Source organism: Balearica regulorum, chromosome 1, assembly GCF_011004875.1.
Source record: "Balearica regulorum gibbericeps isolate bBalReg1 chromosome 1, bBalReg1.pri, whole genome shotgun sequence".
Lineage (NCBI taxonomy): Eukaryota > Metazoa > Chordata > Aves > Gruiformes > Gruidae > Balearica > Balearica regulorum.
Genome location: NC_046184.1, coordinates 38,313,895 through 38,326,238, shown reverse-complemented (window position 1 = coordinate 38,326,238; position 12,344 = coordinate 38,313,895). Strand labels below are relative to the sequence as shown.

Here is a 12,344-nt window from a genome sequence, read left to right as displayed (position 1 = left end):
TTCCAGTTATCTGTATTTGTATTTGATTTGCCCTTAGAAATCAACTGTGTCATTAAATAAATCACCTTCTGGACAACCTCTGTAACATACACTGTAACCTAATGCTGTGTAAAGCGGACCCCTCTAAAAGAGAACTTGAGCTGAGGAAGTAGCGGAGGAATCTCTACCAAAAAAACCCTGCCCTGTGAGTTAAATGCAATGACTTTGAAATAAATACTTCACCAAGAAGAAAGCTGTGAAAAATAAAATTCACACTCCTAAAGGGCAAAATTATCACTCAGACTTGTTAAAAGAGTAAACTTGCTCCTTAATCGTTTATACCAGTGTTACATGTAAGGTGAAACCCTCTTATGAGAATACTTGTTAAAGTGCATTTACCATATACTGTAGCTGTCTATTTCAGAGTTTTGTTCCCTTTTAAAGTGTTCATTCATTTATACTTTATAACCTGAAGGATGCAAAACAAGATGTGGTTTAGTTTTGACAAGCTGTAGCCCCCTGCATTTATGTTTACTTCACGAAACACTGGGCATAAATCTTAAAAGAAAATATTGGTTAAAATTGTTCTTAACAAATCAACACCTGACATGTTATGACAGCACAAACGCCATTTATTTTCTTCTGTATTTTACCGCATCTGAAGGAAAGGCCCTTTTCCAAAACTCTATGAAAAAAAAAATAAAAATTAACTTTTTGGAAACGAAAACTACTTTAGTCTCACAATTAAAGTCCCTACAAACCTGACACAAACAGTAAGTTTAAGTACAGCGTATAATCTAGTTTGATGGGAAAGAGAACATGAGAGATTTCTTTGAATAACTAATCTTTGCTTCCTGCCATAAACTGTCACACAGCATGGCCGCTTGCCATGAACAATGCGGCGCTTTACCCCGAGGAAGGTCCATGTCAGAAGCGGCTAGTGTTCCTGCTGGCTAGTTTGGGTATCAGTTTGTCAAGCGCTTGGGGACCCTTCAGATTGAAAGGCACTGTATTCCTGCTGTATATGATTTCCACCTCATGTTAGAAGAAAAACATTTCCATAGTTCTTATCAAAACCAAATCTTTCCCAGAGGTGAGCTGAGCAAACAGCGGGGCATGCCAGAGACGATGTTTTGGTACAGAGCGATTCTGTAAGTAAATAGGAAGGTTTCCACAGACTAAACTGCAGAAACTCAACGACAAGAACCTCCAAAGTGGACGTTTTTATCTCCGTTCCAAGGGAAGAGAAAGACAAAACACTTTTGGAACAACCAAAAAGGAGTAGTGGCAGTCCAGTGGTGATAATAGAGACGTGAAGTTTAGGAAAATATTCCACCTCTTTGCCTCTGGATTTTTTTCCAGGTTGCATTTTGCAAACTTAGCCCATGTTTCTCCAACAGCACAAGACTGTCTTTTAATTTAAGCACTTGAAGAAATGTTTTATTGTGTATCAGACAAATAATTCAACGTTTCTCCATATAATTTTCAAGTAATTAATAGGAAAAGGAACACGTAAGTGCCAAAGCATTGTTCTTCCTCTGAAACAGGTATTTGCATAATCAGAAACATGCCACTCTGTTGGCTCTTTGCTTTAAGAAGCTAGCACCAAATCCAGGGAGAGCCCCAAGCCACCCGCAGGTAACGCGGATTCTGACCTGGGCAACAAGATGTAGGTGTTCCCAGCCACCCGACACACAGCAGCTGGTACCTACTTAGTCCGAATGAGGCTGCTGCCTTCATCCTCTGAAGCGCTTTTTGAAATTAAGATGCGTTTGGTCAGGATTTTCTTAACCTTTGCTGCTACACTATGAGGCATGATCTCATTCTACATAGCTAAGACGGGAAATCACCAAACTTAAAGGAGGGATGGGAATGTTATCAAACACAAGTTTATGATATTTCATGAAAAATTATGAAATTTCTCATGACCATAAGATGAATACTCATTTTTGCTATGTCATATTTCAAGAACAGAAGTAGATTTACTCGCTTTTAAGTGCATGATCTATACAGGAATTTCTTTTTTGTGTGTGTGTGTGTGTGTGTGTCCAGGTGAGAAAGATGGCCATTCCAGTCATTGCCATCCGGAAGAGAGCTACCAGTCGCCACGCAGATTTGCAATTCACCTCAGCCCTGTACCACAACGACATCAAACTCCACTTCCAACCAGCTGCTGCCAGCAACTATAGGACTTGACTGCCCATCATCTCTGCCTCCTCGTTGCATAAATGTGCTGTGCCCAGACAGAAACTGGGGCTGTACCACTGAAGGCAATTAACAAGACAAGTATAAATAATTGAACGGCTATAAAGTGCTCTTTGGGCATATATCTATTGTCAAGGAAGAACTCAAATGCAACAGAATCCAAATTTGAAGAACTCTATCCACTTTGCAGAATGATCTGCTGGAGACCTCAGAAGAAATGTGTCTGAGCTGTACGGTCAGGTGAAATAACAGAGTTCTCGGGGGGAGGAAGATCACTGTTGTCAAACCGTGTCAAAAGACCTTGCCCAGGGCAGTGTCCCTCTCCTAAAAAAACATTATTTTGTTTAAAAAAAAAAAGAAACTTAGGCATTGGCTAGATTAAAAAAAAAAAATCACTTGCCACGTCCTGTTTTTCCCATTTTAATTCTAAATGGGAGTCAGTCTTCTCCTGCTTCTCCCATCTTGCTCAAAACACCTGATTTTGCGGGCTTTTATTTTTTAGGTACAATAACCAATTATGATCACTTGATAAATCTGATCTTGTTTTCCTTTTAAGCCTGTAATGACTGGTGTTGGTGAGAATGAATGAAGCATGGAGAAACCAAATAGATTTTCATGAACCAATTTAGGGCAGAGTCCTGGTCACATGTGCTTTTTTTTTTTTTTTTTTTTTACCTTTGGACTGCTTAACTCAGGGACATGCCTTTCTACATACCAAACTCTGGCCATGACATGGCCAGAGATCGTAGTAAGCGTATTCACACACAGTACCACAAGTTCTGGTTTTCAGAGGATGGTATTTCAAGATCTGGAGGTATTTTTAGTGAATTTTGCTACATCGATAACTACAACAAAACTCCACATATTCTAACTGAAGGTGAATTTTTCTAAAGAGCGTTTACTTTTGGATATTCCTGGGATATCCCTTGACATTTTCTTTCGAGACAAACACATAGTAGCCACTACTCCTTCTTTTTTTAACTTCACAATTGTGTTTCCTCCTTCCAAACAGGGGAGTATTTATGCCTATACAGTATTTTTGTCAAGCCCAACTACAGGAGCTAAACAAAGAAAAGCCCTTGAATGCTTAAGGGAAATGCAATGGGCTGGGAACACAGCTCAGCCTAACAAATAAAACTCAACCACAGAACACCCAGGAAACCAAAAAGGAACATCCCTACTAGGATCTTCCCGCAAAACTAGTCATTCCCTAGGAACAACCAAAAAAAGAAAATCTTTGCTTTTTGCTAATTTTTTACAAATATTTTAAATGAATAACAGAACGGCTCGTTTAAAGACTCAGACTTCAATAACAGCCTGATTGTGGGGACTCAGGCGCAAGGTGGTTAGAGTCTTTTTGCGTCTATCCCTTCTCATCTGCTAACATGTTGTGTTCCTTCTGTTTGTGAAAATTAAACAACTGAGAAATGGTTTGCTTTTCTACAAAATGCAGTTTACCTTTCGTGTCCAGTTCACAAGAAGTTAGGCATGTGTGATATGCAAGGCTTTTTAAAAAACACATATTACCTAAAATTAGAGTAATTGCCACATTATTAGCTGTCCAATTGGTCTTGCAACACTCTGTATGCATTGTCAAGTTTCACATTGCTAATTTCCTAACAAGCACAGTTTGTTTTCAGATGCCCCAAGGCCAGTTTACTAAGACCAAACACAAGCTCTGAAAGCTAAAAAAAAAAAATAATAATAATAATAATAAAAAATCCCCTGAACCAAGAAATTTTAAATACACAACACAACCATGATTTCAGGGTAAATTGCCCCTCAACTGATTTAAGGGTATTTCCTTTTTGAAGTGTAACAAAACAAAGTCCCAGTACTGGAGTATTTTTAACTCCCTGCCAGTTTGTGCAATACATTTTTAATTGTGATGTGTAATGGTTTGCAAGAGAACACCCAATCAATTAATCATGAGTGCCTTCTCATGGCTGCTCGGTGGGTTCTCCTGGCCGACGTTTATCTTACATGTTGTGAACACTCTAATACATTTCAATGAGCTCCCTTTGAAAAACACAGGCCACACACTATTCTTTAGAAATTCCAGCAATTTCCAGTTGCGTGTATAGTACCCAAGTTCACATGTAGAGGGGCTTAAGCTAAGTTAGCCAGCTCTCTTTCTGAGAGCTGAGACAGGCTGTAGAAAGCCTTAAATAAATATATGTATGCATATGTATGTGCAAATATGTTTACCACAAAATCAAACATATAGCTCGCTCTTTTAAGAGGTGATACCCTCACCACCAAATGAAGCTTTCTTACAGTGCCAAAACCTTTCCATTCATATTACTGTTAGAAAAACTATCGGAATTAATATTACATAAAAAGATACTTTGAGATGCCTGGTGAGAAGCTGAACCATTTTAGAGAGGGTTAATTATCAATTTGGAAAAAGAGCTAAAATATTTATTTGAAATGTGATCTCAGTGACTTTCTTCTAGTAAGGCTTTATAAGTGTTTGATAAATCCTCTAAAACATGAAACATTTATATATTTTATCTATAAGCCGAGAAACAAATAAGACTTGTAATTACGTACCCATCAAAGATTTTTATTTTTTTTTTTTAATGATAAAAAAAGACTTGTGGTCTTTGGTCAATTTTTTACATTATCAACACCCAAAAGGGTTTGCTTTAATTAGAGCAGTAACTTGATGCATTCTGAAAATCAAAATGTTACAATGAAATTGCTCAGTTCATAAATTAAATTAAAAAAAACTCCAACTATATGCACCAGAATCATCTGGAAAGCTCTTGACTTGATATACCTACATATATATGAAAGTTTTAAAGTTATTTTCCTTTTATATTGATTTTCAAATCACTCATATAAATGAAATAATGTTAATATTTCTTTTAGAAATATCTTTTTAAAACACATTTCTATGAATTACTTAAAATTTAATCTTATTACAAATATTTCTCCTAGGAAAGCCAACACTCCTAAGAGTAATATTTAAAATACTAAAGCTCACATTTGGACTTGCTAGACTAATAAAAAACTGCTCTCTCCCTTTTGAAGACTGAAATTTAAACTATTTTAAAGTGAATCTGAGGAACATTTTTACCATATAAAGAAAAAAATCAACATTTTAAGCTCACTAAGTCGCAGAGTGGCTTTGATATATTTTAAATACTTAACCTGTAAAGCATTTTTTACTAATTCATGAACTTATTGACAGAACATAACGCTTTTTTTCCAGCTCGGAAAGTAAAAAACAATTTTAAATTTAAAGAGAGTTGGAAGACATCCCTCAAATAAATATTGAAAACACTTATAACAAAAGAGACGTGAAACCATAGTTACCCCTTAATAATTTAATATTTATCAGTAGTTGCTATAGTAATTTATAACAGTGAAAACGATGAAAGTTAATATGGTCAGTACCATAGGCATATTAAAAAATGAACCATTAATTAGATGAGGCCACAAAAATCTTCCACACACATTTTGTTACAGAGCTACTTAAAAGATACTGATACACTTAAGCACTCCAGTTCCCTACCAGATTTTGTAAGCTTTTGTTTCCAATTTAGTACCTGTAAATCAGTGCTAACTGCTGTGTAACCATCAACACAAACAAAACTCCCGTATTTATTTTCAAGCCTATACACAACTATTTGCCTTCACGAAAATAATTCATACAGAAAGGTATTATTTGCCTTGATAGCACGGTTTTCTAATGCTGAGCTTTCCCCAACTCAAATAAAATCAAGTCCCATTTTCATGTTGTATTTGTGATGCAAAGTCCATGCACTAAATGCAATGACTTCAGGGAGCTTCTCCTATAGCTAAATGCATTCAGAACCACCAGAATAAAAGTTTGCTCCCACCACCAAGCAGAAGTAGTGGTTCAGAAGACTAATAGCACTTCAAGTAAAAGTCTCTTTGAAACTGATTACTAAACAAGATAGAGTAGGCTTTTACTGTAACTCACAGTTTACTTTACCATCACATTTTAGAGCTGTAAATTTCAATATATGCACTTATTTCCATCAACACATAATTGGATTTACTTCTAATTAACCTATGTTTGACAAAACACTTAACTTTAATATACAGATTTGGTCTGTAGTACTAACGACTGTAAGTGGGCAAGAAATTAATCTTCCTCTTTCAAAAATCTTAATTGAGAAAATAATATCCTTAATATTGATTTCCTTACTAGACACAGGAGATCTCAGTAAATACATTAAATACATTATGTTATTTCACTAATCTGTATACTATTCAAAAAGCAAGCTACCCTTATAGATTCTGTACCTAGGGTCTTCATGCAGCATGTTAATTCTAATCTTAAAAATGCAAAATACATGCTTTATGCAGTTTCCATTACCAAAAAGCTTCCAAGCCCTTAGTTCACAGTCTAAATGACTGGATTTTTCGTTACCAGGTGATGAAAAAACAGCATTAGGAACCGACTCTCTTTATAATCTCACCTTCTGAGCTGCTTTAGAGGGACTCTTGTTTTTGCTTCCTTTGGGTCTTCCTCTTGGTCTTTTAGGAGATGGTTCACCAGTTGGTTCCTAAACAGAGGAAAACAGGCTGTTGTGGCAAGAGGCTACAACTAACCCAGATCATCTGAAGGATAAACTCTAACTGAGAAGTTACTTAAAACATATGAATTAACAGTATAAATAAATAACACAATATTTAAAGTACAACAGAAAAATTAAACAACTCGAGGTTAAGAAAAAAATGTATTTTGCACAATGAGAGTTTAACTTCCCTTGTAATTGCATAAAAAACTTTGAAAAATTTTCATATTCTAGCACGTAAGTTACAGCAGAAAACACATTTTTAAAAGAAGATGGCTATGATTTCTGTCATGTAAGAATGATTATTCAAAAAATAATAGCTACCCATTTAATTTCAATTGCATTTCATTATAGCAAGGTACAACTATCATGCAGTTTCTAGCACAAACTTTTAGGGGGGAAAAAAGTTAACTACTTGAAAACTGTAAAGTAAGCTTTGACTATTTTCTCTCTCATGGGCACAAATATCTGGGGGGATTTTTTTCTGTTGTTCTGCAGTCGGCATTATATTCACACCTATGCTAAACATAATTGATTTGTATTAAAATGCAAATGTAAAATTTTCTCCAAATAGAGCACTAGCAAGCCAAAAAACCTCGACGAAAGCAAATAACCAAAACAAAAGCCCAACTCTAAGATGACTCGACAGGAACACGGATTATTTTAGCAATTTTCTTAACTAGCTCGTCTGCCTGACAGTAAATAACCAGTCTTTAAAAATGGGTATGAATTACTAAGAGTTCAGATTGCAAATATTTATTCAGTGAATCATAAATACTATAAAACTCTTCTAGTCTTAAATATTATACATTTCATTCCGATTACAGGATGTGGTAAAACTAATTAAATGCAGTTTGTTAACTTAAACCAGCTTAAAACCCTTCAGCTTTTTAATTCCCGGGTAGGTTAAGGGGAGGCTGGAGAGGGGACTCCCTCCCTAACTGCTCTCAGTGGCGAGCCTCGCAGGCACTGCACATCTGGGCTGAACACGTTTAAGGAGACGCACTTTTCTTTCTCTTCCATACATTCAAACGCTGTAGGAGGGAGGGAAAGGGAGGGAAGGCAAAGGAAGGGGAAAAAAAAAAAAAAAAAAAAAAAAAGAAGGAGGAGGGAAAAAATAAAAAAAAAAAAAAAAGGAAGCCCCGGCGCAAGCTCGCAGGGCTGATGCCGGCTGCTGGGGCTGGGCGAGGGCAGCCCGGAGGCGCGGGGGGTAGAGCGGGATGGGGGCCAGAGCCCGGAGCCGCTCCGGAGAAATCGGTGTCACTGAGGGCAGAGCGGGAAAGCCGGGGGCTCCGCTGTTACGGTTCTCCAAAAAGTACTTTCTGGGCAATCTGCAGGAGCACATCGCGGGGAGCAAAGCAGCCGGGTTTCCTCTCCGGCTTGGGGCTCTGCTGTTCAGCTCCCTCCGCGTTTTCGGATCCCCTCGCAGGCTCTCGTGGCAGTGGGGTGATGCTAAATGAATGGAGCAAACATTTTTAAAGTCCGCGGCCGCTCGCTTTAAAATGAGCTCCATAGGGCAGCCCTAACTTCCCAGTCCTGACTTCCGAGGAAGGCATGGAACGGGCTGCGAGCGACTCCCGCGCTGCCCCCGCCAAGCTGCGGGTTTAACTGGCTGCATCCGCGGGCAAAATCCCCCCTCGGCGGCGCCCGCGGAGGGGCTGCAAAACGCGGGGGGCTCCCGGGCCGCCTGGCCCGGCGGCGGGGGCTGAGCGCAGCTCGGCATTTCCAGGCGATGCGACAATGGCACTTCGGGAGAGGAGGGGAAGGGAGGCAAGGGGGATGGAAATAATGCATCTAGCAACCTTAGCGCGGATTCAGGTCTTGCAAGTGAAAAAGAGGAGCCCGTCCCTTTCGGGGCCCGGGAGGACGCTGTGGGTGCGGGTGGGAGGGAGCCGGGCTCCGCTCCCGGAGCCGGGAACGGTCCCCCCCTCGCCTCGACCTGCCTGGAAAAGCGCCGGAGCAAAGGCAAAAGGTGTTGCAAAGGCAGGGCAAGCCCCCTCCGGCTACCTCCCCCACCTCCATCGGCAACGGGGGCACCTCTCTGCATACGATGACGGGGGTGAGGGAGGAGGTGGGGAAGGGGGGGACGCCAGGGGAAAAAAAAAAAAAAAAAAAAAGCGAAAAAAACCTATGCGACTTTCTAGACACCCTCCTCTCCCCCAACCCCAGGATCTAGGGGCAGTCAGGGGCTGGGCTGGTCAAGATCGGAGGCGGCAGCAGCCCCCGGTGGGACCCGACACACGCACACACACGCACACACACACACACACAGATTGAGACATTGCAAGGGCTGCGAGAGGAGGGAGACAGGAGAGCCCCGTTCCCTGCTCCTCGCTTTCGCAATTTCAAAATCAGCTCGAAATGACCCAGCGAGCGCTGGTTGGTCGGAGCCGCGCTGCTCCATGTTCCCCATTTACATTGAAATGCCCCAGCTCGCTCCCTGCACAATAGTGAAAGTCCCGAGGAGGCTCTGCGGCTCAGCCACACGCAGGCAGCACCCCGCCGCTCCCGGGCCCCGGGGTCCCCCCGCCGGGGCGCCCGGCGAAGCCCCTCGCTACGGCTCTGCACCACCTCGCCGGGAAGCAGCACACAACAAAGCCCCCCGCCCCGTCTCCAGGACTCCTTCACTTGCAGCATAATACGTACATGTACATGCCTATAATACTATAGATCTGCGGCTCTACGTATCTATACGATACTGACTTGTGGTTGCTTCCTGGGTCTGCCTCGTCCTCTCTTCTGAGGCTCTGCGGTTGCAGGTTGCTCCTGGGCAGCAGTGGAAGGCTGACCGGGTCCCTCACCTTGTGCACTCATCGTGACTTCTGCTGCTCAGCCTTAAACCAGTCTCTCCAAAGCACCTTGGAAGGGGGGGAATCAAAACGAGCTCTTGCTGCTTTTGCTGCTCGCTGCCACCACCACACCGGACGTCCTGGTGCTGCCAAAAAGGAGAAGAGAAGGGGAGGAGGAGGAGGAGGAGGTGATGGTGGTAGTGGTGCTGGTGGTGGTGGAAGAGGAGGGGGAATGAATCTCTCTTACAATTTAGGAATGGTTAGTAACATGAAGCAATTCAAAAGAGGGGAGGTAAAAAAAAAAAAAAAAAAGAAAAAAGAAAAGGCAGAGTAAATTGCAACCCTGGAAATGCAAGGAGAGAGGGAAATACTCCGAGGGTAGTCGGAGCAAACCAAGAAGGGGAAAAAAAAAATCCTACAAATTGAAAGCAAGTGGTGGCTATCGCGCTTAGATCGGATCAGGACAAATTAAGATAAGACACACTGAAAATGGACTGAGAACACTGCACAATCTTGCCAGAAGCATGCACCCTGGGAAGACGGGGATTTCGGCAGCAGCGGGAGCAGCGGGCAAAAAGAGCGATCATTTAAAAAATAATAATAATAAAACGATTTGGGAGATTTGGAAGAGAAAAAAAAGGGGGGGGCGGTCCTGGGTTCGTGTCTGTGATGCGAGCTGCTGGGACTGGAAATATTATTATGCGAGTCCTGCCCACGGACTAAACTAGGATGAGGGGTTAAAAAAAAAAAAAAAAAAGGAAAAGAAAAGAAAAACCACCTTTACCCGTGGGTGGAAAAACCAGGAGGGGGCTGTACAAAAAAAAAAAAAAAAAAAAAAAAAAGAGGCAGAGCGAGAAACCGAAAAGCCCAGCGATCGGGGGCTGGCGGCCGCCCAGATAAAACATGAGCAGTACGGCAGCCGGGGCAGCGGCGGCAGAGCACGCCGCGGCCGCCTCACGTGTCCCGCACCGGCCCGGCCCCGCCGCCGCGGCAGGTTTAAAGGGCCAGGCCGGGGTCCCGGCCCCCCTGGCAGCCCCCGCACAGCGCCGCGGCGGGGGGGGGGGGGGGCGGCTCGGCACCCCCACAGACACTCCGCGGCGGGCTGCGCGGGGCTGCGCGGGCGCGGTGCCGTCCCGTCCCGTCCTGCCGCCGCCGCTGCACGTGGGCGCCCCGCCGCCGAGCGGAACAAAGGCGGCGGGGCCGGGGCCGCCCCTGGGACGGGCCCGCCGGGCGCCACCCGCGCTCCGGCCGCGGGCAACCGCCGGGAGCGCGGCCCCTTCGCTCCCGGTGCGGCCGCCGGGGAGGCGCTGCCATTGCGGCCGCGGGGCCGCGCCGGCGGCACACGCTGCGGCGGGCTCGGCGCCTCCAGGGACGGCAGCCGCCCGGGTAAGAGGTGGGTGGTGTAACCCGACAGCGGGTCGGAGCTTTCCTGCCGGGACGGTGACGGGCACGGGGGATGACCTCTTCTGAAAAGCCCTGCCCCGACATTGTTCCCATGAGCACGGCTGGGCTGCGGTGTACAAACCTCGGCAAACTGCTTTGCAGGGTGTTGCGCACAGCCCTCTCCCTCCTCGGGTGTTTGGTCCTTCCTCTCCGGGCGCACCATGGTTGGGCACCCCTTCGCTGTGGCGCAAGGAGATCGCCACAAAGGCCGGGGAGGACCCCGATGTTTGTGCGTTCCCCGAAGAAAACGCTCACACCTGGGCTCCATGTGCGACTTTGGCATTTCCCCCAGTCCCACACCTCCCTCAAGCTCTTGGACTTTGGCTGAGAGACAGCCACCCCTATAACTGTCTCCTCACATCCTTCCTCCCCTGCTCGGGGGTGGACAAACACAAGAGAGCTCTTAGAAGGAAATAAAAAGTTACATTATCGTATATAATGTTGAAGAGGGCAGAGAGATTGCTGCAACACTTCTTGCACTGGCTATCTAGATACATCCAGTTGTCTTGATACCATATAAATTCTTAGCTCTCTGTAGATAAATAAAGAAACGTAATCAGGCAAAAAGTTACTCCAATCAAACACACGCAATCATTGATGAGCAAGGACTGTGCTGAGGAGACAGCTGAGTTATTTTTTGTGGAATAAGAAAAGTACACTGCAGACAGATGGGCTAAAGAAAGAGTAATCCTAGAACACTTCTTAAGGCTGAAAATATTCCCAAAGTGTTCTTAATCCAATCGCAAGCTTCCCAAAGCCTGCTTCCCTCCCATCCCCAGAAGCAACCAGCTATGGAAGATGGACACAGTCCACCTGTTAAATCTCATCGCTATCAGAAAAGGCTTGTAGTCCCAACTGTACTTCGTAAAACATTCAGCTCCCATCACACCATGAAGAAATCCGCAGGGCCCTACATCCATTCTGTACATCAAAAGATTAAGCTGCTGCGTGAGATCAGGATTGCAAGTGGAGATTGTAAGGTCCATAGTTTAAAGCATAGCAGCAAATAATTTTTATAACACCCATTAATCTCCTTGAAGCATATTCATGTATCAATTTCTCTGGAAGAAAGTGGTACATGGAATTGCTAAAAGCCTGTAGCTCCAAAATTGCCATCTCCACAGGTTTATCCTGTATGGGCTATTAATAGTTCCATTAGTCTTCCCTTGAGAAGTTCTAGTAACAATACTGTGGCGCAAAGATTTTTACATACAGCCATAAGCAAATAATCTTCACATGAGGGCAATGTTCCTAAACTCACTGTTTGAAAGCTGTTCTGGACAAAAAGGGTGTTGGTGCTTGGACTGTGCCCAGCACGACAGAGTTTGGGTCTTGCTTGGGAAGTCTGCCTACAGATTGACTATCATAACAAGAA

The 12,344-nt window shown here is 43.5% G+C and overlaps 1 protein-coding gene across 3 annotated transcripts in view; it reads right to left on the bottom strand.

Moving 5' to 3' along the window:
- HMGA2 (high mobility group AT-hook 2) overlaps window positions 1–10,291 on the bottom strand; it is a 131,941-nt gene extending 121,650 nt beyond the window's left edge. Inside the window, exons 1-2 of one of the 3 annotated variants that reach the window (XM_075745950.1) lie at window positions 9,441–10,291; window positions 6,639–6,725 (exon numbers count right to left, since the gene is read on the bottom strand). In XM_075745950.1, coding sequence (XP_075602065.1) covers window positions 6,639–6,725; window positions 9,441–9,551 — 198 coding nt within the window. In that variant the 5' untranslated portion in view covers window positions 9,552–10,291. The remainder of the gene's footprint in view (window positions 1–6,638; window positions 6,726–9,440) is intronic. The other 2 variants (XM_075745958.1, XM_075745966.1) reach the window with 2 other exon arrangements.
- Between the last annotated feature and the right edge of the window lie 2,053 nt (window positions 10,292–12,344).